At 36.8% G+C, this 25963-nt stretch overlaps 3 protein-coding genes across 3 annotated transcripts; 2 read left to right on the top strand and 1 right to left on the bottom strand.

The window, feature by feature from the left end:
* Window positions 1–15844: 15844 nt before the first annotated feature.
* K441DRAFT_244778 (uncharacterized protein) lies at window positions 15845–16506 on the top strand. The gene is made up of 2 exons (XM_067640735.1): window positions 15845–16228; window positions 16353–16506. Exons 1-2 carry the CDS (start codon window positions 15953–15955, stop codon window positions 16353–16355), a joined length of 279 nt encoding a protein of 92 aa, XP_067499796.1. The 5' UTR covers window positions 15845–15952; the 3' UTR covers window positions 16356–16506.
* A 13-nt stretch (window positions 16507–16519) lies between these two features.
* K441DRAFT_579696 (uncharacterized protein) lies at window positions 16520–17323 on the top strand (the record flags this gene model as incomplete). Its single annotated transcript, XM_067644339.1, has 2 exons — window positions 16520–16642; window positions 16691–17323. The coding sequence occupies 2 exons, from the start codon at window positions 16520–16522 to the stop codon at window positions 17321–17323; spliced, it is 756 nt and encodes a 251-aa protein (XP_067499797.1).
* Window positions 17324–19134: 1811 nt separating this feature from the next.
* Window positions 19135–21035, bottom strand: K441DRAFT_244798 (uncharacterized protein). Its single transcript, XM_067640736.1, has 2 exons — window positions 20922–21035; window positions 19135–20752 (listed from the first exon to the last, which is right to left on the bottom strand). The coding sequence occupies exon 2, from the start codon at window positions 20645–20647 to the stop codon at window positions 19304–19306; it is 1344 nt and encodes a 447-aa protein (XP_067499798.1). The 5' UTR covers window positions 20648–20752; window positions 20922–21035; the 3' UTR covers window positions 19135–19303.
* Between the last annotated feature and the right edge of the window lie 4928 nt (window positions 21036–25963).

Raw genomic sequence — 25963 nt, forward strand, 5'->3', positions numbered from 1 at the left:
ACGCGTATGGCTGCTTTTAGTTTATATAGGAGCTGGAATCCTTAGGGGCAGTATGTTAATTATATAAAGGTATTATAATACGGCTCTTATATAGTAAGGATATAGTATTTCTCTAAGTCTAGACTATCTAGTAGGGGCCTTATAAGGCGGTAGTTTGTGTTACCGCAGTTATACTATATAATAGATAGGTGGCGGACCCCCAGTAAGGGTCCTTTAACTCTCCTTTATTCCTTACTTCTTTTATTTCCACTTTCTTTAGAATATTTGGAGCTTCTATCTCTTGTATCTACACCCTAGTTACTACTTATTATATAGAGCTTTCCATTCCCGTATTTTATGTTCCTATTAGCGCTTCTATATCTAAATCTATTATTATTACTAGTTCTTCCCCTGTTCTTACTAGTTGGCTATATGCCCTTTATAGGTTGGCTATAAATGTTATATTTACCGCATTAAGTCTAATTCTTAATTGTCCTGGTTTTAAGCCTATTATTGCTGTCCATAGGGGTCTTCCTACGGGGCGTCCTCTCCCTTATATCCCCTGTGACCCTTATATCCCTAATCGGTCTAGTAATATCGCGCGGCGTCGCTTTTAGCCCGTTAAGGCTTAGGATGGCTGGCCTAGCCCTCTAGTATTAAAGGTAGGAAACGCTAGGAAGGCACCTATGTCCCCCTAACTTATCGCCTGTTGTTTCTATTCGTATGACCTAGCGTACAGTTATTCCCGTAGCTGTTAAGCCCTTACCTTCCGTCTCCTGTATTTAATATAGTCTTCTCTCTCCTACGCCTTATGTGTACTTCGGTAGCAGTTCACGTATTTTATTTAGTCTTAATTTAAGCAATATCTTGTATTATAGGGGCCTATACAGTGGCCGCAGCACACCTGTGCTGCGTATATAGATTGGGTGTGTCCCTATTATATATAGCAATAGTATTGTTCTAGGCGTAGTCTATAGTTATAAAGCCTTATATTATATATAAGGCCATTTATAATTATTCCTTTTTAGATAAGGAGTTTTTATATTCCTGGTATATATATACTAACAATAAGGGAGCTATATATTCGTCCGGCGTCTCCCTAATAAGTCTTTAGCGACCCTTATATCCTCTTATTATTCTTATTATATACTTAGTTTATATTTTCCTATTAAAGCCATTAGATTTAGGTGTTATCGAGTCCTAGTATAAAGCGTTCCATTTATCTTACTATCTCCTATATAATTACTATATTATCTACCTAGCGTCCCTTTTCTACCCTAAGGCTTATAGGAACTACTAGGACTTTAACTAGGTAATCCTCACGGAGTACTTTTATACTAATACGTTTTCCTAGCCTATCCCCTGCCCTTACGGCTCGTTCCTTTACCTATTAGTTCTTTAAAGTAACTCTAATATCTCCGCTCTTAAGGTATTAGACTATAATAGCGTTATAGACCTCTTTACGTATCTCTATAAGGACTTCTATTTCTAATTATCCCCTAAGCCCCTCTACTTATTCTATATTTGGTTATATTATAATTATATACCCAGTTATTAACTTAAGGGGGGTGGGTTCCCTATGCTGTAAAAGCGTAGCTATAGCGGCCTAAGTGCGGTTCGCCGGTAAAGGGGGATTATACTTATTTTTGATTTTACTTAGCCGTTAGAGGATTTAATTAAGGGTTTACTAGAGGGGCGCCTAAGGTTNNCTNNACTNGCGGAGCNATTCTNCTANCTNNNTTANTTNNTTATAGCTAANNGTTACTCCCCTATAATTCTAGATACTAGACGCGTCTAATAGGCTTTATATTTTATTAGATGCCTTCTTAATAGAGGTATTTCCGCTTTATAGTGTGATATTCGCCCGTCTTTATTATAGAGGGCTATTGCTAGGCGTAGTTCTAGCGGTCGCGCGCGAGTGCGAGCCACCGTCGTTTGACGTGTGCCTCCCCTGCGATGCATGCATCTCAGGGGGATTCTCTGAGTGTTTTTCAGGGTTCTTTTGGTTAGTTTTGGTCTTTTTAGGCCAGGTGCAGCAAGAGCTCCTTTGGAATGTATTAGGACTTTATATATACCATTAAATCTATCTCATTAAGTTAGTTAGAATATTAGGAGTATAAACTATAGAGACTTAAGTGGAAGAAGGAACGTTTATTTACCCTTTATAATATTATCGAAGTCTATTAAATTACTATTACCTAATATCTGCTTAGAAGGCAAGGGACTAGCATAGATCCTATATAGCTAGCTTTAAAGGAGAACCAATTAATAAGCCTAAATTGGAAGCTAAATTGGAGGTTAAACTGAAAGCTAAATTAGAAGTAGAGTCTTTAAGGAGGATAGATTAGAAGAGGTAGACGACGCTATATTTATACGGAAGGCCTTATCTATATAAGAGGTGCTACTACCTTATTAAGTTAGTTTGGCCATTAGGATAGAAACCAACCGATTTAAAAATGCAGTTAGTAGAGTAAAGGCTTACTAATTCTTTACCTAAACTTAAGGCCTTAATTAATTAACTAAGGAGCTAAGCCTTATCTAATAAAAAGCCAGATAGTATAAAGCAAAAGAGCTCGTCTAGCAACCCACTAGAAAGCTTTATAGTTTATTAAGCTAGAGCTTATATCGCATCTAATTACACTCTCCGTAATAGTGTAATTCTTAACCCTATAATAACCTTGTATATTATTAATAACTAAGCGAGATTTATAGGCGATGTCCAACTGGCTAGTAATTAGTTATATACTAGATTTAATATAGAAAATATTAAAGGCTTTGGAACAGCTAAAGTTATAATAATTACCCTATTAGGAAAGTAGAAGATTTATCTAAATAAGGCTATATATATACTAGGATTTTATACAAATCTAATCTATAATTAAAGACTTAATAAAAAGGGTGTCTTTTAGCATAATAAGGGAAACTACCTCTACCGTTGCGGTAGTAAGAAGTTTGCATATTGCGGATATTACTACGGTTAGGTAACTCTTAAATATAATAAATTAAAGCCAAATATAATAGAGGACGTGTCCTTTACGGCTTAATTAACGGAACCTCTACTAAATTAAAAGATAGATAGATGGCTTTAGTATAGTTAACTTGGATATATAGGAAGTGCTATAATTAAGCGATTGCCTAAAAAAGTGACTAGGGCGATTATATAAGGCCCTATAATAATTAAATGTAAAACCTATATAGTTAATAAGGCTTATAAGGTAATATTAAAAAGGATACCTATAAATAAGGCGATAAGGCCCTTTTACCGTATATATACGGATTTAATTTAGGAAATTAAAGCTTATAACGGATATAAATACGCAATATATTTCCTTAACGATTTAACACAAATAAATAAGGTTAAGATATTTACGTTAAAGTTATCAGTTACCTAAGCAATTATTAAATATTATAATATAGTTAAGCAACGCTACGGCTTTAAAGTTATTATAATCCATATCAATATCAAGTTATCGCTTAGAGGTAAATTTAATAATTAGGTTACTAAAGAAGGTATTATAGTAGAGTACTTAGCTCTAAATATACTAGAATAGAACGGTCCTACGGAACGTTCTAAGGGGGTAATTATAACGGAGTCTTAATGTATGCAAATTAAAGCATAACTACTAGAAGAACTCTGGCCTAAGGTCTTTAAAGAAGCTGCGTATATAATAAATAGGACACTAAGCCGACGGCTTAATTAGAAGACGCCCTTTAAAAAGCTTTAATTAGTAATAGGTCTCTTACTAACTAAGCTAAATATAGCTTACTTACGTGCCTATAGCTATAGAGTATACCTATTTAAATATAATATTCCTTATATCTAAAAGCTTACTCCTAGAGCCCATATTAGGTATTTAGTAGGGTATAATTTAATAAATATCTTTTAGATATATATACTGTTACAGCACTAACCTAACGCATACTGTTTTATACTATCTCGTACTATCTTATACTGTTTTCTATTATTAGCTGGCCCACCACTAGCGCCTTAGCGGCTGGCCCTACTATTTATATATAATACCCCCTTTTACCTTCTTCTCCTCTTTATACTATAACGTAGTTATTTAGTCTACTTTATTACAGCACCGTAACAGTTTGTAGTATCCCTAATTGCGCCCCATTACAACCTTTATTTTTTCCTAGTCTATTATTCCCGTTTTCCTAGTATAATTACAATCCGGCGTAACCGATAATACTATACTATAAGTCCTAAAAAACCCTAGCACAGTTATAAATAATCTTAGTACTACAGCTAGCCTTATAGACTTTAATTGCCTTATATAGATCCCTTAAAATGGGCAACTATAATATAGATAATACCCCGTCAGTAAATACACGTAAAGCACTCGCCTGCCTTTTTAATACCTTCTATACCTACATTGCCTAGGCAATTAGGAGTAGCCCGGAGTACCCTAAGAACCTTAACGTAGCAGGAACCTTCTAGTACATCTTTATATATATAACTTTCCTAACTAATGTTAAGAGCGGTCTCTAAGCCGTCTATAATAAAGGCCGAACTATAAAATTCTAACATAAAGAAGCTTAGCATAGAATTAACTCCCTTAAGACGCTTAAACCACGTATATAACAATATAAACAGTAAGCCTTTATAAATACTTAGACCATATAAAGTTTAAGCCTTTAGATTACTACACTTACCCAAACCATTACTAATAAGAATACTACTACTAGCTCTCCTTTTCTAACTAAGCTCTATAGAAAAAAGCGTAAAGCAAAAAATCTAACCCTATTTAATAGTAAGGGATCACTAACTAAAAAGTAAGAAATTTTTAAAATATAGAAAATAAAGATCTAAGGTGTTTTCTGGAGGGATATAAAGTGCTTTAAAACCCTAATAGACAAAGTCCTCTATATATTAGATATGCTAACAGATAAAGCTTATAACTATATTAAGCATAGCTTTAATATGCTACGCATATACCTAAACGACTTAAGTAAATGGACCTTCTTTAACTAAGAGTCTATGTTTGTATATATAAGGAAGCACTATAAGACTATAGATATAACCTAAGCAGCTAAAAATAAGCTGGATACCTTAAGCTAAGGTAAGCATAACTACTGGTTTTAGAAAGCAGAGCTTAATAAGTTAATAATAAAAGTAAACAAGACTAAGGAACAAAAAGTAGATTTACTTAAAAAGAATATTTCCTCTAAGATAAAGGACCTAGCCTTTACCCTTAGCTATAAAATCGGCGATACTAATTATAAAGGCTAGAGCAAGCAGATGGATATATTCGCTTATAACCTCTAGAACTATACCTACTATACTAAGCTAAATACCGCTAAGTTAAGTACCGCTAGCAGCTATTAACCTATATTACTGTAGAATAACCTAATAGACCTTAACGCCGTTAAGTTTAGTAGTAGTAGTAATAGTCTCTCTAATAACGTCTAAAGATATTATATAGATAACAGACTTTATATAGCGTGTGGTTAACCTAGCTACTAAAAAGATGCTTATAACCTTTAAAAGAACCTAAATCCCCTTCTAATACTACCACGCTAACCCCCTTCTAGCTATAGTGGATTCTTTAATAGAGGGGATAGTAATTAAGGCGGTAACCACGGATAAAGACATAGGTTTAGATATAGAGATCCACCCCTATAATTCCCTTCCCTAATACAGCCTTAGCCAATAGTCCTATACGCGAACTACGGATAAGTACTCTATGCTACTACCAATTATAAGACCGGCCGTATTATTGGTAAAGTACCCTCTAGCATATATATACCGTTAGAGACCAATATATTAGGACATACTAGCTAAAACCACAGCTACTAGCTAAGCCCTACAATTTAGCTATTAAAAGGCTAACCCTTAGACTAAGTCGCCTCTAAGGGTTAAAACTATACAGGGAGGAGGATAAAAGGATTAGATCTATGCTACTAGATTAGTTAAACCTTATTTTAAGCTAGCTACTACTTAACCTTAGAATAATAAATAGCGATAGAAATGCTATCCTTATTTAAACCTACCTTTTCTTACTATATAACCTACTCCTATAAGTTCTTATTAAAACAGTAAGCCTTATTAATACTAGTAGTATAGCACTAGCATTTATAGATATAGACTCGCTTATAAAAAAGCACAATATTATAATTAAAAGACTCCTAGTCTTAAAACTGCTTCGCTTTACTAATAGACTCCCATCCAGGTTTATTACCCACTACTTTATAGCAATAATAACAATTAGCCACTATATAGAATCTATACTCTTTTACGTTATAAAGTTATTACCCTTTATACTAGTAATTCTTAAAATGCCCTAGCTTAAAAAGTATAACCTAAGGGCAGACTTCCCCGCCCTAGAGCTTAAGTTTAACTCCAATTACTATACCTATAACTATCTCCTATAGCATATTCCCAACTATAACTAAATAGCACCACGCGGACATATTGTACGGCTAATACTTAGATACCGTTAGCTAATAGTAAAAGAGGTACCTAATACTAGTAAGCTAATATACGTAGTAAACTAAGTAGAGATTCTAAAAGACTAAACTACTACCTTATTCCCTAAAAAATAAACACTATTAGAACTATAAGTCCCCTATATATACCCGCTTAACCTAGGTTAGCTAATAAGATACCTAACCCTAAGTTATTTGCTATACGTATATGCGACCACATATATAATAGCTAAGGGCGTTATAGCCAAGACTAAAACCAGAGTAATTAAGACCTCCTCCCTATAACACCTAATCTTATACCTATCTCCCGCGCGTACCGTATAGGGCCACTACCTTATTTCCGCCCCCCCTAGGCTAACTAAGATATACTAGCCTAGCCGTAGCACTAAAGAACTAAATACGCCCTAACCTAGACGACATTAAATGCACTTATACCGTTAATTTTACCTAGTTCTATAAATAAAAAGACGTAAAGGTAATAAGGATCTATATAGCGGAGCTAGTAGAACTAGTTAAATAAGAAAAGCATTAATAGCTGCTTAAGGAGCTGCTTATAGGCCTAATAAAAGTACTAAACTTATTAGAAAGGTCTTTCCACTAGCTAGTAGAAGGCAACTATATAATAGATAAAGCCTGCAAAGCGCTACCCCCTTATTTTTATAACTTCCTTAAAATAAACCTAAAAATAAAGTCTAAGTCTCTACGCCAAAAGATAGTTAATACTAATGTTAAGAAATTTCTAAAAGGTAAACTAGGATTAACCCGCGAAGATATTTTATAACGCTTACTAAAAGAGTTTCGCGAATATATTAAATACTTCCTTCCTAAGAACGTAGATAAGCTACCCCCTTACCGACCATAGAACTATAAAATTAAGATTATACCCAGAAAGCAGGCCCTATATTATAAAAATTAACCACTTTTACTTACTAAACTTAGTTATATAAAGAAGTGGATTAATAAGATACTGGATAAGGGTTTTATCTGCGAATTGACCTTACTAGCTATTGTACTACTCCTCCTTACTATAAAACCTAGCGGTAGTATATAAATTTGCTATAACTACTAAGGCCTAAATATAGTTACTATTAAAAATCGGTATCTATTACTACTAGTCCGTAAGATACTTAATATACTTTATAGTACTAAGTACTTTACTAAGCTTAATATAATTACTGCGTTTAACCAAATCCGGATTACGGAAGGCTATAAGTAGCTTATAGTATTTATTACCCAGTTTAGGCCCTATAAAATATTAGTTATACTATTTAGTCTCTATAACGTACTCGCTATATTTTAGAACTATATTAACTATATTTTATATAACGCCCTTAATAACTACTATACTGCGTATCTTAATAATGTCCTTATTTTTTTTAAAACACACGCTAAGCATATAAAATATATAAATAAAATTATCTAGAGACTTAGTAATACTAGACTCTAGATTAATATTAATAAGTCTAAGTTTTATACTACTAAAATAAAATACCTTAGCTTAATTATCTTAACTAATAGCATAATTATGGACCCTAAGAAGGTACAGGCCTTACAGGAATAGAAGGACCCGACATTAGTTAAGAAACTATAGTAATTTCTTAGCTTCGCGAACTTCTACCAACGATTTATCTAAGGCTACTCTAAGGTAGTTAAGCCTATAACTAAGCTACTAAAAAAGAGCATTAACTGGTTATAGGGCCCTAACTAAACATAGGCGTTCTAAACTCTAAAAATAGCGTTTACTATAGTACCGGTCCTAGCGTATTACGACTATATAAAGAAGACTATAGTAGAGATAGACGCCTTAAACTAGACTTTAGGTAAAGTGCTCTATTAATCTAATAAAAGTAATAAGCTTAAGCTAGTTATATTCTTCTCTGCTAAATACTTAGCCCTTAAATATAACTATAAAATATACAATAAGGAGCTTCTAGCAATTATTAAGGTATTAAAAGAATAGCGCCCTAAACTATAAGGAACTAAGCAGCTGTTTAAAATTATTACGGACTATAAGAACCTCTAGACCTTTATAGTAATAAAATAATTAAACTAGTGCTAAGTCTGCTAGACTAAGTTCCTTTCCTAATTTAACTTTATTATTACCTATAAGCCTAGCACTAAAGCCATAATCCTAGACGCTCTTAGCCGTCTTCTAGGCGTTATACCTACTAATATTAATAATAAACGTCTATAACACTAAGACCGCGTTATCTTACTACTAACCCTACTATCCTAGAAGAGCTACTAAGCGAATCCTTTTTTTTATTTTTTATTTTTTATATCCATTGTATTGTACTACGTACAATACTGCGCATACAGCCTCTGGGTTATGGCGCTATAGTTTTATATACATGAATCCTTTCTAGGCAGCTTAATATGTACTAGTAGCTATGTTCTAGTAGTTTATAAACCTCTAAACTAGAGGTTTACCGCTCCCTAGTAAAATACTAAGTTACGACAACTATTAGGTAGTATTAAAACAGTAGAAAAACGGTAAAAGAAACGGTAAACGAATCCTAACGCCTGCCCCTGTACATTTTATAGTTTATTTCTATCCTTTTGCTCACTACTGTCTATTTACTAGAAGTCTAATAGGAGTTACCTCCTTTTAAAGCTTCTGCTTCCATTAGCCACTTTCTAGTAGCTATTTTTGTCTTACTTAGGAATAGGAAAAGCGCCCTTCTTTCTTTCTCTGTACAAAAGAGCTTCTCTAAGGAGAGAGAAGAGCTTAGTTGTCTTTGCATTTCTTTTCTCTCTTCCCTGTATAGTCTACATTCTAGTAATAGGTGCTTAGGAGTCTATATAGCTCTATAGTCCTTAAAGCATCTACCTTCTTTATCCTTCCCTATTGTCTTAGAGAAGGATTTAAAGAGCCTTTTCCTAGTTTTAGTTAATAGAAAGCTGATTGTAACCTTTTAGGATATTTATCCTTAGGGGCTTTAAGAGATAAGAGTAGTTTCCTCTAGAGATCCTAGTATAGTATTTCCTTTATTTTTTTTTCTGTTGCCAGTTGCTTTTCCACTATCCTAGTATTTTTTTCTCTTGCTGCTCTCCCTATATAGGTAGGGATGTATAAGAAGATTATATTTTTTCTTCTAGAGAGGCCCTTTTTAGCTAGCTTATCTGCTATTTTGTTTCCGTAGAATTTCTAGGTGGCTAGGGAACCCAATAAAAGTTAATAGAGATATTCTTACTAGCTAGATAAGAGCAGCTTTGTGTATTTAAAGACTAGTTCTTGTCCCCTATAAGAAAATTAAGCTGTAATCTTTTAATAGCTGCTTGGCTATCTATAAAGATATAAACTTGTTTCTCTTCTAGTCTTTATTGTTTTAGATATTCTAGGGCCTATAGGACTGCATAAAGTTCTGCGTCCATAATTTTCTTATATAAGGCCCTAGATTCCAATTCGTTGCATATTTAATCCTATTTCTCTCCCCTATTTTTACATACGGCCGCTGCACTTAATTTACTATCTTTAGAGCTGTCTTATATAGTATATATTCTACTTAGTCCATTCTAGGAATTCTTATAGATTTTTTACTAGTCTTAAATGTTCTTATATAGCTTCTTCTTTACTAACCCCTAGAGATAGAAAAGAATGCAGAAATAGGGGGAGACCACGGTTTTTGCCAATCTAGAGAGATTTTCTCTATTTCCAATTTTGAATTAGTTGCTGGACTCTAGAAGCTAGAGATAGTAGTTGAGTTTTTGGCTGTAGAAGGTGTCTTATAGTAGAGTTTCTAGGGCTAGAACTAGAACTAGTTACTAGTTCCTCCCTATCCTTATTAATCTCTTTTTATATAGGCCTTCTTAATTGCGTGGTTTTCTTTAAATTTTAGGATTCTTAATGTATAGCTATTGCAAAGCTTTTTAAATCTAATTCTAGGAGGAGGGATAGAGGCCTCGATTTCCATAGCTTGCGTAGGAGATCCTCTAAACGCTCCTAAAACTAGTTTTAGGGCCTTATTTTGTAGAGATTGGTACCTAGCTAGTAGGTAGTCTCTAGATTTGCTTTTCCACCAGCATTGTATTCCATAGTCTGCTATAGTAGTAACGCAAGCTATATAGAGCTGTCGTAGAGCTTGTAGAGATAGACCTCTTTATATATTGCCTAGTCTTCTAATTAAATAGAAGGCTGTTTTTTCTTTAGAGATTTTTATTTCTACGTATTGTTTAAAAGTAAGCTTAGAGTCTAGAAATACCCCTAGCTACCTAACTAGGGGTTTAGGGGATATTTCTATATCTCCTAGCTTTAGCCCTTCTTCTATAGTGGTACGCTTATTATAGAAGTGTATAAGCTCTGTTTTGCTAATATCAAAACTAATAGCAGCTTCTTTAGCTCTAGACATTAGCTCTAGCGCTATTCCCTCTAGCTTTTTACAATTAGATTTAGCTGAGTTCGAAGTAACCGTAATTGCAAAATCGTCCATATAGCTAAGGGAATAGGCTCCTTCTGTTTGTAGGCTGCAGATATTGCGTATGTATAGTAGAAATAAAATAGGGGGTATAGGTGAACCCTGTGGTATCCCTGTTTCTATTTCTACCTTTTTTTATATTTGTCCATTAAAGCAGAGCTGTAGCTTTTTATTGCTAAGGAAGGTAGCTACCCATTGCGTAAACGCTATAGGTAGCCCTAAGCGAATCCTAAAACTAGAATATTAAAGACTTTATTGTAGTAATAGACCTAAAACCTAAGAAAAAAACCCTTAAGGAGCTTATTAAGAATGCCTATATAAAGAATAAACTCGCTAGGAATATATTAGCTGCGCTATATAAATAGGAAGACTATAAAGCACGCTATTAGCCTAAGCAGATTAAAAAGCTACTCCGCTATAATAAATCTAAATATTTAATTATTAATAGCCTAATCTACTATAGAAATTAAGTATTTATCCCTAATTTACTTAAACTCTAACTAGAAGTTATATACTATATATATAATTTAGGCCTTGCGGGTTACCCAGGCCGCGTTAAAACACTAAACCTTTTTAATCAAACGTATTAGTAGCTAGGTATTTTATAGTTTATAGCTACCTTTATAAGAGACTGCGCTCTCTACTTCTATATAAAGACTTTATGCTTAGTACCGCCCGGTTTTCTAAAACTACTAAAACTACTAGTCCGCCTATAAACTAATATCTCCATTAACTACGTTATTGGCCTACCTAAGTGCCTTTATAATGGCAAAATATATAGATATATCTTTGTCGTTATTAACCGCCTAATAAAGATAAGACACTTTATTCCTATTACTAGCCTAAATACTAAGGAGCTTATTAAAGCATTTATTTACACTATCTATAAGTTATACGGCGCTCTAAATACTCTTATTTCTAATAAAGGCTTTTTATTTATTTCTAACTTCTAGCGTCGCCTAAACTAGCGCCTAAAGGTAACCCTAAGCCCCAGCTCTGTATAGCACCCTAAAATAGATAGTTAAACTAAGATTATTAACGCAGTAATAAATAAGTACCTACACGCCTTTATAAGCTTCACCTAAAATAACTAAGTAGATTGGCTCCCTCTTACTAAGTTTGCTATAAATAACTAGGTTAATAAAACCACGGAAATCTCACCATTCTTTACTAACTATAGCTATAACCTATATCTAGGTATTAAACCAGCAGGCCCCTAGCTATTAGCCCTATTTATATATATAAAGAAGGAGTACCTATAAGCTAATACTATCGCTAACCGCTTTAAGCGCATTCTAACTTAGCTTAAAGCCCTAACTTATATCTCTTAGCAACGCTATAAAGATAACGCTAATATAAAATAAGATAAGGGTATAATATTTAAAAAGGATAATATGGTTATAGTTAGCCTTAAAAATATAAAGACTAACCGGCCTAAGAGGAAGTAGGATAATAACTAAGACGGACCCTAGCCCGTTCTAGCTGCCTATAAAAAAGTAGTTATAGTTAACCTCCTAAACTATATCTGTATTAATAAGTCTTTCTATACTTTAAAAGTCCGCCTTTAGTTCCCTAAAGAGATTTTTAGTTAAGCATATATTAATAAAGAGGAATGTTATAATATTATAGGTAGGATAGCTAAAAGGGATAATAACGGTAATATTACGGATAAGTGGGAATTTAAAAAGATTCTTAATATATTATATTAAGTAGAAGTATTATAATAAGGAAACCTAGAAACTTAAGAAATCTCTAAAAGGGTACAAGCGCGCACTACTAAAGTTTTATAAACAATACCCTAAGAAGCCAGAACCCCTAGACTGGGCATAAGATAAGGGAGAGTTATACTAAAACCGTGGCCAACCATAAAGATAATTTATAGTGGTTAAGATCTTATAGAACTTTAACCGCCAGTTAAAGTTATTTAATTAGTTAGTTTTTTACTAAGAAGCGCTAAGTAGTGGCGGTGTAGAGTTCTGCTAACTTTATTTATTAAACTAACTAATTAGGATTTTCTATGCCCGGCATAGAAAATTGCTATTAGCTTAGTTAAGAGCGGTAAGTAAAAGTAATATCTTTATAGCAAAAATAAGTTACTTATTTAGTTTAGGGACTAAATCTTCTAAAGAGGGGAGTACTATTACAGCACTAACCTAACACATACTATTTTATACTATCTTATACTGTCTTATACTATTTCCTACTATTAGCTAGCCTACTACTAGCGCCTTGGCGGCTGGCCCTACTATTTATATACAATACCCCTTTTACCTTCTTCTCCTCTTTATACTATAACGTAGTTATTTAGTCTACTTTATTGCAGTACCGTAATATATACTAAGCGAAAAAAAGGTAATTTAAATAAGAGACATTACGTTTAATAAGTAACTCGTCTATAATAATAGCTAGCTAGATTTAGTAAATTTGCTTTAGAAGAAAGCTAATTAAATACTAGAAGTAATTAATATAATTAACCTTAATACGACACCCTAGAAAGACCTAGTAGAAGATATAAATAAGGACAATAAGATTCTAGATAAAATTTAAGTTAAAAATAATAGAAATTAATATGTAGATTCTTATAGAAATTAGGACTATAAGGAGCTAAATACTTAAGGCAATAACGTAATTATAGTAGATACCTTTAAGACCGATCTTCTATTTAGCCTTCCTACACTAAAATTAACGCTAGAGCCTTAAGCAATTCCTATTAATATAGAATCCTTAAGTACCTTTAGATCCTCCGCTCTATTAACCTATTAACGCCCTAGTTTTAAGTACGTTAAAATTAACCCGGAGGAGTTATAGAAGAAAGACTTAGCTAAGGTCTCTAAGGACAATATTATATAAGGAAGAAGATTAAAGAAGCTAATAAAGCAATATAAGGCTTATATAACTTATTTTAAAGAGGTAAATACTTTCTAACCGCTCTAGGCAGTTTTTTTACGCAGGCCTTAAATATTAAAGGAAAATATATTATAACGAACTTTTACCTCTACTTAAAAATTGGAAGGAGCTGCTAACCTACTAATATAAGGCAGAGTTCCTAGCGGCTGCTATAAAGAAGTATACTAATCTAGATAATTATAGAATGTTTAAAGTCGTAAATAAGACTCTATTTATTAAAACGGTACCTATTATATAGGTATTTATATATAAAATAAATACTAATAGATACCTAACGAAGTTTAATGCATAACTCTACGTAAGAGGTAATTTATAAGGGTTAACTTATAAGGACATATATATGGTAACTCTAGCAGCTAGAGTCTTTAGAGCTCTCGTAGTAGTTATTATAGTATTTAATTTAGATGTTTAGTATGGTAACGCTATTAACGCGTTTATAAACAGCCTAATTAATAAGATAATCTATATTAAATATCCAGATAGATTTACTATTAAGGGTAAATGTCTATTACTATATAGAGCTCTATATAAACTTTAATAATCGCCACGTTTTTAGTATAATAACTTTAGTAAGGAACTTATTAAATTAGGGCTAAGACCCGTTAGTAGGGAGCCGTGCCTCTACTATAATAAATTACTAATTATCTTCTCTTACGTAGACGATATCTATATCGCCTTTACTAAGGAAAATTAATTAGAGCTTTAGAGCTTTAAGAAAGCACTAATAAAGAAGTATAAGATAAAAGATCTAGGTAACCTATTCTAGTTTTTAGGAATTTAAATTATAAGAGATAGAAGTTAAAGAAAGCTTTAGCTCTATTAAGACTTCTATATTAAAAAGATTACTAATTTATTTTACCTAACTAATATACGCTTAGTTAGTATATCTATAGATACTAACGAGCTCCTATTTAATCTAAAAGAAGCTTTAAAATAGGACACCTATATATACTAAAGGATAGTTAAATCTCTACTATATACTACCTATATTACGAGGCCTAATATAGCTAGAGCTTTAAGTAAGCTATTAAAGTTCCTATAAAACCCCTTACCTCTATATAACGCTGTAGCTCGTTAAGCAATTACATACCTTTATTAGACGAGGACTCTTACAATTAAATACTTAGGACAGAATATAGGAAGTTAAGCCTTTACGGGGTTAAGTAATGCGGTGTTTAGAGACGATTTAATAAGCGAACGCAGCATAAAAGGATATTTATTTACCCTATTTAGAGGAGTAATTAATTAGCGCTCTACTAAGCAGACGCTTATAATAAAGTTAAGCATAGAGGTAGAGCTTATGGCTCTATCCCATGCAGGAACTAAGTTAATTTAGTAGAGTTGCTTCTTTAAGGAAATTAAATTGTTTTTAGATAAGGAGTAAATAATCTACTATAATAATCTATAGACAATTTAACTGCTTATAAAGGATGGATAAGAGCTCTCTATAAAGCTTTAATACGTTAATATATACTACTACTAGCTACGCTAAGAAGTATATAATAATTAAATTAGAATTAATTAGATACCTACCGCTGCTATAGTTGCAGACGGATTAATAAAGGCCCTACTACACCAGAAGCATAAAGACTTTATTTAAGAATTAAATCTCGTTAACATTAAGGATTAAATTTAATTTGATTTAGATGATATTGGACAAGGTAACTCTATAGAGGATTTCTTTAACTTAACACCAAATTAGTATTATAACTTTTTCTATTTTCTATTCAGCTGCTCAGCCAAGGCTAAGCAGCTAGGGGGGTATGTTAAACGTTAAGGTCACTGTCAAGTACCACCTTATAACTTACACCTGTTTCTTGCTATTGTATGTCTTACTATCTACTTTCTATTACCTATTCATTACCTATTACCGACTGAGTGGCAATATCGACCTGGTGGCGATTGAGTAATAGCTCCAGAATCGTCGTTAGCATCGTCGTTAGTCCTTTGCCCCGACCTCATGTATATAGAGAGCTTCTAGAGCCAGCTTTAATAGATAGAGTTCTTATGAGTGACTTGTCCGTCCGACACTGCGGAAGGTCTCTCTTTTTGCCCCTCAGAAGGTCACCAGTTCAATTCACGATTGCGGCAACGACGAAGTGCTTTCTTTTGCCTGCATTCCCCTCTTTTTGTACCCTATTTTCCTATTCGTTGATGGCGTTGACCGCTCACACGATCGAAATCGACATACAAACGCTCACTGCTCGCCTCCTGCTGTAATGGCGTCCTCTACAAAACGAACTACTCGAAGAGAGCTAGCCACCTCCACTGCCGCCCCGACGCGAAATCCCTACCCATCCCGTCGATCAAACCCATCCTTAGCTACCGACTCGTGCTGGGAAGGGGATTCAGACACCAACTCGTTCTCTGACACAAGCGAGCTTACGGACATGAGATTGGAGAGCTCGCCCGCCAAGGAGTCTTCCACATTGACAAGGAGGAGTTCCTCTGTCTACCCAGCAATACGGACAGTAGTATTCGCAGAGCAGAACATTGTAAGTAGATTTCGAGCGATAGGACTTATCCCGTACGATCCTCAGCGCGTCTTAACGTCGCTCACTGTTGTCAGGACACCGTCTCCACTAGGGACAGCAGCTGACAGTAGGGTCGCATGGACAGTAGAGACGCCGCGTACTTTTGCTCAGCTTGAGCAGCAGGCTCGACTTGTACGAGACCTCCTTCGTCGCTAGTCATAGAGCCCAACCAGTTAAGCTATCTGGTGGAACATGTTACTAGTAAACGTCGCCCAATTCATTAATCGCCTTTGAAGAAAAGAAGAAAACACTATGCCAGATCTTTCACTATCTTTTGTGGCATCTATCGCACGGGCTCTCAATTCGGCCCGGGTGCCTTGCGTCCTCTGGGGCCAGTATCTCCTCAATATCCACGGCGTCCCATCGATCATAGACGTAAGTGCCCTTCATCACAGAAGTTCCAGACCATAACACCTGCTCAAGTCTATCGATTTTGTCATTCCGGACGACCGTCTGCACGTCAGCATCAAGACACTCTTCAAAATCGGGACCCTGTCTCCCTGTTTGCGAGGCGGACTCTGCCCATCGAGTCCACAGCAACGATATTCACCGCCACCAGCCTTCCACATTCATATCGACGACTCGGAAGTCACGGTGGACCTGTATCCCCAATCCGAGACGCTGTGGTTCCTACCACCACTTGACGGATCCCTCTCATCGCCTCAGGAAGCCAAGCTTCCCTTATATCTTGTGCTGGCATCCGACCAGACCATTCTCCCACAGAGACGACCAGGTCGCGGATCGGGCGTGCTCTCTACCGAGTACCCTGTGCTTCTCCCCCGTGCTCTTGTCTTGTTAGAAGCGTTTCTGCGGCTGTACGCACGTGACGTCGGAACGCGTATCGGCAGCTTTGCAATGGCTATGATTGGGTACATGGAGGAGTATGTCGACGACGATGGATTGCTAGACGGAGACCATCTTTCGGAGCCGCTCAGAACGTTTTACAGGGAGTTGAGGGAGGGGGAGAAGCCAGTTGGTCAATGGACAGATGAGTTGAAGGATGCTCTTAGAAGAGATAATGAGTCTTGCAGAATTACAAATAACAGCACACCATAGCTTTGCAATCACGCACTCAGAGATGGGACCCCGAGTATACCAGATAGTATATTCAAAGATACCCGAGTTCGAACGACTCGCATCCGTCTCAACTCAACCTCTTCTCATAATAATGATAGTATTACCCTCACACTCTCTTCCGAACAATCTCTGGAAAACCTCCGATCAATCCGAGAGGCGCGTAAATCCAGCGAAACTGCCTTCTTCGATCGTCGTCCTCGAATCGCAGATCAGGCCTCCACCCGTCTAACTCCGATCCGCATTCGTCGATGGGAACTTGCTGCTGAAGCCTTACAAACATATCCAATCCTCCAGGACCAATCATTCATTCTACATTCCCACCCCCCCCCCAAATCTCCATCGACGAAGAGGATATCTCCAACCAGGTGTGCATTCACTCCCAACCTACCGAACTGCTCAAACCATACATCCAAAACTGGCCATACGACGACCTCCTTCGCAACGTCGGCGGTCTCACCGTCGGCATGATTCTTTGGCTCAGCAATTTCATCTACGGAGGTTTACATGCTGCAGCTTAGAATGAGCATTTCTCTACCACGGCCGAGAAGTGGCTATGGCGTGCCTCATGCAGCTACATTAGTTTCGCGGGTGGGCTGTGGATAATCCTGAACTGGGCCGCTGCCGCTTATCCCCCATTGAACGAATTCTGGGAGCGGTGGATGGATGGGGCGAAGGGCAGAATCTAGAGCATATTCCTTGGGTTTGTGGTGTTTGTTTGTGGGCTTAGCTTTTCTGCTGCGAGGGTTTACCTTGTTCTCGAGGCGTTTATTAGTATTCGCGATCTACCAAGGAAGGCGTATGATACGCTAGATTGGACGCAGATGGTTCCACATTTTTGAGATATTAGCCGAAACCTCTTTCAGACGCAAGAGCGGTTGGCATCGGCATCAGCAGACTCCTGCCAAGAGGGACAGACGGTATGATGCTCCGTTCCCACACCCAATCAACGCCATTAACCACAGTCCCTTCCCATTTAGGGTAAGGTGTGACTTGCTATGATGATGTGATACCTTTTGCCCCTCTACTTCTATCCTTTCAATGGACTCGAGCCCCCACAACGCACCGGTGTCTTCCAGTTTCAGCGAGAAGCATCTTCCTGTGCTGCAGGAAATGGGTTTTGTGTAGCGAAGTCTGTCCGACTCCCACCGTCAGCTAGCGCCTAAACCGACATTCTATCTCATCGTGTTCCCTTCATGCAATCTGAACGTATGACGCTTGGGAGTGTGGATGGATGTTTGAGCCCAAGTACCTTCTCAGATCCTTTCATTGCCTCGACGGATCATTTCTCTTGCAATGTGCCAGCGCACCTTCACTGCGCCTGGCGTCCGATCTGGGAAGCGTTTAAATATGTCCTTCCAAGGCATACCCATCTTGTCCTTATACAAGAGTAAGCGCTATTCGTCCGACTCCAACCACGGTACACGCGTTCGTTTGCGTAAGCACATATCACCTTTGTTAAGTAGCGTATCACTGCTGGTAGCATGTGGTTTATTGTCGCTTGTGTCTTCGTCTTCATTCTCATAGTCTCCATCCCCGTCGTAGTCTGGATAGGCGACGTCATGGCTGGCAGGGACTGCTCTTCCGGTCCACTCTTCGCTACGTTAAGCTTCGACCAACACATAGATTCGGCGCACTGTCGTCATCATATCGGTATCCTAGTAAGAACTATAAATCCGACGATATCTAGGTCATGCGGATAACTTGGCCAGTATCACCGAGAAAGTTGCGTTTAAGCGCCAATAGGTTTAGAGACAGTATGGATATACTATTGATGAGAACTATCACATCTCATACCGGTGTTCATGCACGAGCCAGCTTGGCGTTGCGCCTCAACGGGTTAAGGGATAATGAAACTACCTGACAGCTGATAATTTTGATGCCTTAATCAGGCATCGCAGATGTGTTGCAAGCTACAAGATCTGATACTATCTGCCTCCGCCATAGCAATTTTTTCTTGCCTTATAACAAAAAGTCCATAATTTTGCACTTCCGGCAAACTTCAGGGTTATGTTTTGCGTGACTCGGTGGGGAATCACTCGAATCAGCAATTTGAAAGACTTGATTGACTTTGTCCTTGGGTAGCTGGGTTTGCCAATGGAATTGAATACGCTTCCCGAAATGTCGTTTCTTCAAGCAATCGGCGAGCGCATGGCCTATTTCACTCTTTCTAATTTCACTAGGGATGTTGCGAGTCAGAAACATGCGGAAGTCAGTGGTGCCAGAATCGTAGATAACATCTATGGCGCCACCAAATCCAGTCAAAGGTTCGACCGGTAAAGGCCGCGTTATCTGGAATTCGGATGACCGGATGAATGAATCGGTGGGCTCGCGGCGTCCAATTTTGACCATTTTGTACACGTCATTTACAAGATCGGTAGTTGGTTTTAGGACTATTCCATGCATTTCGTCAACCCAATTCTTACAGTACAGCATTCCGATGACGGGGTCCGCCCTGACAGAGAAGACAGATTTTTCGACAGCCGAGCTCAGGTCATCTGGTACGGAGCGCTGGAGAATCCTTTCGCAGAGAGGAGGAATGTTCGAGTTGCTCGTGATTGCATGCGGCTTAGATAGTGTACTAAGGTATTTGGAACGGCCGTCATATTTAAAGAGCAAGTCCAGCGAATCTTGAGAGACGGCAAGATACGATAGCTCTTTGATTACCTTCCCTTGCGCGGATAGGTAATATGAGATATGGATTTGGGCGAAAATGGGCGAAGATGAAGTGTTACCACTGATGTTTGGCTCGGGTTTACCGCTCCAGCTTTCTTCGAGTGTTTTCAACGCCTCTTCGCCCGATAGAAGTAAAGGTTTAAAATATAGAACTTCAATAACCCGCGTAGTAAACAGTCGAGCTTCCAAATCGCTGCTGAAGCATTGGAGTAGAGATTCATAGTTTTCGCATGTTATGTAGAGTCCTCTCAAACGGTAAAGCATGTCGCCAGCGTTATGGACCCAAGACTGTTCGCTGAGGAATTTTTTGTCGATTGATTCATGCTGATCGCCAGGAGAGTCTGAGTAACCGGAGTCGCTGCCGGCGTCGTGAGAAGCTATGGAGACTGTGCCGAGAGCAGCTTCAAGACTGGAACACTTCTCCAAAATAAATGCCATACTGACGAAGCCTGGCAAGATGCACCAAATAATTGGGATGTAGAAGCAAAAAACTCTCCTGCTATTGAAGACTTTAACAATATGAAGTGCAACGTTGATGAGTGGCGGGACGGGTTGCGAAAGTGATAAGGGATAAACGTCAGAATACTCTAATGAGCGGCTGAAGATCCCACTCTTTAAAAAATCGAGCATCGAATGATAAAAATAAATGATTCGTTCCAAGTCGCCGCAGGAGCTGTGAGGATGAAGCAAACGGAGGTCACAAGAGGATCGGGTTAGGCGCGCGCTTCATTAAGCCTAAACATATAACGATAGAGAAATTAGAAACTTAACACTTAACTTTCGAACTTATTGGACACAAGGATTTCTGTTAACTTTCGAAACATATCTGGTCTGCTAAAAGGGTAGGAAACGGTATCAGCCTCTGCGGGGCTGCTGTTACGCGCTGGAGGCGGAAGTTTGATACCTTCACATAGCCAACGAGGATACACTAAGAGCTTTACGAATGTACTCAAAACTTTCGTTAGCCTTAACTGTTCCACTCATCGCCAACGGCCCTACGATTTTAGGATGCATGGCGTGAGGTCTGCTTTGGATAGACACTTTACAAGGTGATATCAGTTTTAGTAAGCGGGAGCTATAAATGTGGAGCAAACCGATTCGGCGGGTGTCTCTTAGCTTTGTAAGCCACGTCTTATCCGTGATCATGAAGGAGAAGACTAGATAGGGAGCCATGGACATATCCGCTTCCCTAGAAGGTGCTCTTAGCTGGACTGAGCACCCAAATGGCTCAAGGCTCCCTCCTAGACTTACAAGACCTGCCAACAAACATTGTCAGCTTTCAACAGCCTCGCTTTTTAGACGGTCGACTCTAGCGGAACAATTTTCTCTGGAGCCGAGATTCCGGAAGAGAGAAGAAATGATCGAATTGCCTGTCCTGAGAGCAAAAACATGTGACAGGGTCAAGAAAGTAGTTCGCGCGCAGGAAGAGCTTCCAGAAGGTTGGAAGTTTGTCTATGGTAGGTCTACTGAAGGGAAGCTATCAGTTCAGAGAATGTAGCTCATTATTTTATAGAAGTTAGTGATGGCCTTACTAGAATGTCGTTCCGCACCATTTCTTCTTACTCTTGTTCTAGCTTTAACGGAATTGAAATTACCCAATTTATGCACTAATCTAGTCCTAATTTAGTATTTAGGCATCCAGGGTTCCGCAACGGTTACACGGTTAATTTGAGCATTGCTGGAACTGAATGGGGCCATCATTGGCCTCTCATATATTGCAATTCTTAAAAGCGGAAAACGCAAATCATTGTCAAACCTTCAACCCTAAGGACCAGGCCATCCATATCGGGATTCCGCGTTCCTTAATGAAAATAGGCTTTCGTGCTGTTCTCGTCACCTCACTCCAACCTCTCGGCCGCGACTCCTCTACCTCGGCAGTTGTCGACCTGAATCGAATTCCCTTACCACCATCGTACTACTGTCTGAAGACCTAGATCGTCTATACGAACTATGTCTTAGTTGTCTCTCAACTTATGACTAAATGTCTTATTGAATGTCTCATTACCTATTTCTATTACCTATTTTGACTTAGTTGTCTAGACCTACCTGATGTATATAAAGAGCTTCTAGAGCTGTTAAACGGACGATCAGGAATTAGAACTCTGTTTATTAAAGAGGGCTCTAGAAGCTCTCTTATATACATTAGGTAGGTCCAAATACAGTAACAACGACGTCGTCATGTAGTAGGTCATAGTTAAGAGAAACAGGTAATGAGATGTTCGATAAGACATACGAGCTTAAGATATAAGACAACTAAGACATAGTTCATATAGACGATCTAGGTCGTCAGACAGTATTACGATAGTAGTAAGGAACTTTAATTTAGGTTAATACACCCCCCTAGCTACACAAAGCCTTCTAGGCTGCTGTAGAAATACTAAAAAGTTACAATAGCAATTTAGTGTTAAGTTAAAGGAAATCCTCTATATATTTACCTTGCCTAAATATTATTTAAATTAAATTAAATTAGATCCTTAATATTAACGATGTTTAATTACTAAATAAACGTCTTGTGCTTTTAACGAGGCAGAGCCTTTATTAGGCCGTTTACTATTATGTCCGTAGTAGGTACCTATTTAATATTAATACTTCCTTTACAAACTTCCTGGCGGAGCTAGTAGTAATAAATATTAACATGTTAAAGCTTAGTGTTAAGCTCTACGTCGCTTTTGGTTAGTAGTTAAATAGTTTATAGGTTATTGCAATATATTATTTACTTCTTATTAGGGTTAAATCTAATTTCTTTAAAGAATCGCTGCCACTAAATTAACTTGGTAGCTATATGTAATAGGGCTAAGAGCTCTACTTCTATGCTTAATTTTATTACTAACTTCTACTTTATAGATTACTAGTTAATTAGTCCCCTAAATAAGGTAAATAAATAGCCTTCTATGCTCTTTTTACTTATTAAATTGTTGCTAAATAATATATTACTTACCCTTGCTAAGATCTGGTTTATTATATTCTCCTTTAAGTACTTAATTATAAAAGTCTTAGTTTAATTAAGGTAGGTAATTGCCCTTATAGTAGCTGCGTTATAAATTAGTAACGGATTTTATAAGAATTCTAACAGCTTACTTACTGTTTTTGCTATATCTAGATAAGTAATATTAGCTATATAAAGCATAGATCTAACTTTCCTCTAATAGGCGTAGGTATCCTACTTAGAGGCTTACTCTAGATTAGGCTTAAGTTCCTTAATACCTATTAGTATATATATCTTATAATAATCTTTAACTTTAAAGCTTATCGTAATTTTATTAATATAGGAATCCTAACTAAGCTAGAGCTTCCTATTCTTTTTATTGCGAATAATTTAAATTTCTAAGAACTAGGTAAAGTCACTTAGGTCCTTTATCTTGTACTTTCTTATAAGGTACTCCTTAAAGGTTTAAAACTTAAGTAGGTCTTTCTTCTTAAATATAGCTATAATATTATTAATATAGAAGAAGACTATTAGCTAATCGTTATAATATAGGCAAGGCTCCTCCGCTACTGGCTTTAAGCCTTCCTTTTTTAGCGTTATTATTAAGTCACCGTGCTATATCAGAGGTAATCGCCTTAATTCGTAGAGCGCTTTTTAGAGAAGTAGGCACTTGCCCTTAATTAGAAATCTATCTAGATACTTAACGTATACGACCTTATTAATTATGCTGTTTGCGAATATATTAATAGTATTACCTTACTAGCAGTTTAGGTTAAATATTGCGATAATAGCCATTAAGGCTCTAAACAATCTTACTGCTAAAGTTATGGTATAGGTGTCCTTATAAACTAACTCTTATAAATTACCTTATGCGTAAAAACGAGCTTTAAATCTTGTTAGATATCTATTAATATTAGTCTTATATATAAATACCCAGATAATAGGTACGGTTTTAATATAGATTGTCTTATTAACGACTTAAAACGTTCCTTAATTTTAAAGGTTTATATACTCCTTCTAAGCAGTAGCCGCGAACTCTTCCTTATATTAATGTTTTTAAAGCTCCTTCTAATTTCTAGGCGGCGGTAGGAGCTAATTGCGGTGTAGCTTTTTATAAAATGTAAGCCCTATATTAAAGGCTAATCTTTAAGCTAGAAGGCTCTGGTTAGTAACGTTAGTAAAAAAGCCTGTATAGATCTTTAATCGTCCTTTAAGTCTCTTTCCTTTAACTACGTTTTGCTCTCCTATATCGCTATTAATCTTCTTCTTTAGCTTAGCTTTATTAGTTAGAACTGGGATATAGTACGGCTTCTTTACTAAGGTATTTAAGGATAGTAGTAGAGGCTCCGGTGAGTTAGGTTCTGGTATTTTATTTACAAGAATTCCGTTAAATTTTCCAAGGAAAATTTCCAAATTGCTGACTTACAGCCAGCAATTTGGTTCCTTGGGGAAATTTAACGGAATTCTCACGCCTGTGGCGGGCTTTTGTCCTTCTAAACTCAGTCTGCCTTACTGCTACCCTGCTACTACCCTCTACTACCTATTACTGCCCTTTACTGCCCCCTACTGCCTAATACTACCCACTACCACCATTATACTATTTTTATTATTACCCTTACTACCTTTACTACTCCCCTTTTAAATACTAAAATAACTTCTTTTTTATTACTCCTAATATATCTTTATTTCCTAATTTATAGCTATATTTATTACTACTTATATACTATATTTTACTAATACTTTAGTTACTAATTTATTATTATTATTACTACTATTTCTACATCATTATAATTATTATATTAGTTTATTAATTTTAATACTATATTATAACTATTTTTATTTTTATCTTTATTCTTATATTTATTTATATTTATAGTACTATTATTATATTAATTCCCTTTTAATTTACTAACTTTACTACTTAAGATATAGCTATAACTTTTATTTTTACTTTTATTCTAATTTTATATAGTACTACTTTTACTATTATAAAGAGTACTTTATATTATAGAATACATTTTATATTTAAAATTAAATTCTTCCTTTAAAAATGTTATATAAGATAATTATATATACTAAAGACCCTATTATAAGGACTATTATAAAGACTATTAATATTTATATATATATTTATATAAGATAAGAGTAGGAAAAAAAATAAAAATTAGAGTATTAAAGCTTTAACTACCCTTTACTACCTATTACTACCCTCTACTACCTACTACTGCCCTACTACTACCCTATTACTACCCTACTACTACCTTACTACTGCCGCACTACTACCTTACTACTATAGAATTTATATAGCTACCTTATAGTAATATAAAACTGCCTTTATATAATAATCGCGTAATATAGATTTATATAATTAATCACGTGACGTATATTAACAATAGCTATTTATATCGTCGTCATTGTTATTATCTTCTTCCTTAAGTAACAGCACCACCACTACCACCATTACCACTGCTGCTGCTGCTGCTACTGCGTCTTCTGCTCCTGCTTCTACTGCTACTGCCACTACTACCGCCACTACTACTACCACCACCGTCACTACTACCGCCGCTGCCGCCGCCATGTCCGCGCCCGGCCGCCGTTTCTTACCCTTACCACCGCCGTCTTAGGCTAAGGTGCCTGCGTATAGGACTTTAGTCCCAGCAGATAAGTGTGCTGGTAAGTATTAGTACTATAAAAGAATTTAAGAATTTAAGAAGATACTGATATGTAAATAGCTACTGTAGCTACCGCTGCCGCTAGACCCCTCCCCGCTCCTACCACTGCCGCTGCCACCGCTTCTACTGCCGCCGCCGCTCCCGCTACCCCTACTACCGCTGCTCCTCCCCTAGCCAGCTTTACGGCCGTAAATCAGCCCGCCGCCCTCCCGCCCTAGAATCCCTCGCCTACCGCGCTCGCCGCCGCCGCTAAAGCCGCCGCCGCCAATACGGCTATAATGCGGGCGCTATGTCCCCTGCCGCGCGTCTAAGGTGTGTCTCTGCGGTAGGCTCCTGGCCTAGGTAGAG

The sequence above is a fragment of the Cenococcum geophilum genome (assembly GCF_001692895.1).
Source record: "Cenococcum geophilum 1.58 unplaced genomic scaffold K441scaffold_48, whole genome shotgun sequence".
NCBI classification, from domain to species: Eukaryota; Fungi; Ascomycota; class Dothideomycetes; order Gloniales; family Gloniaceae; genus Cenococcum; species Cenococcum geophilum.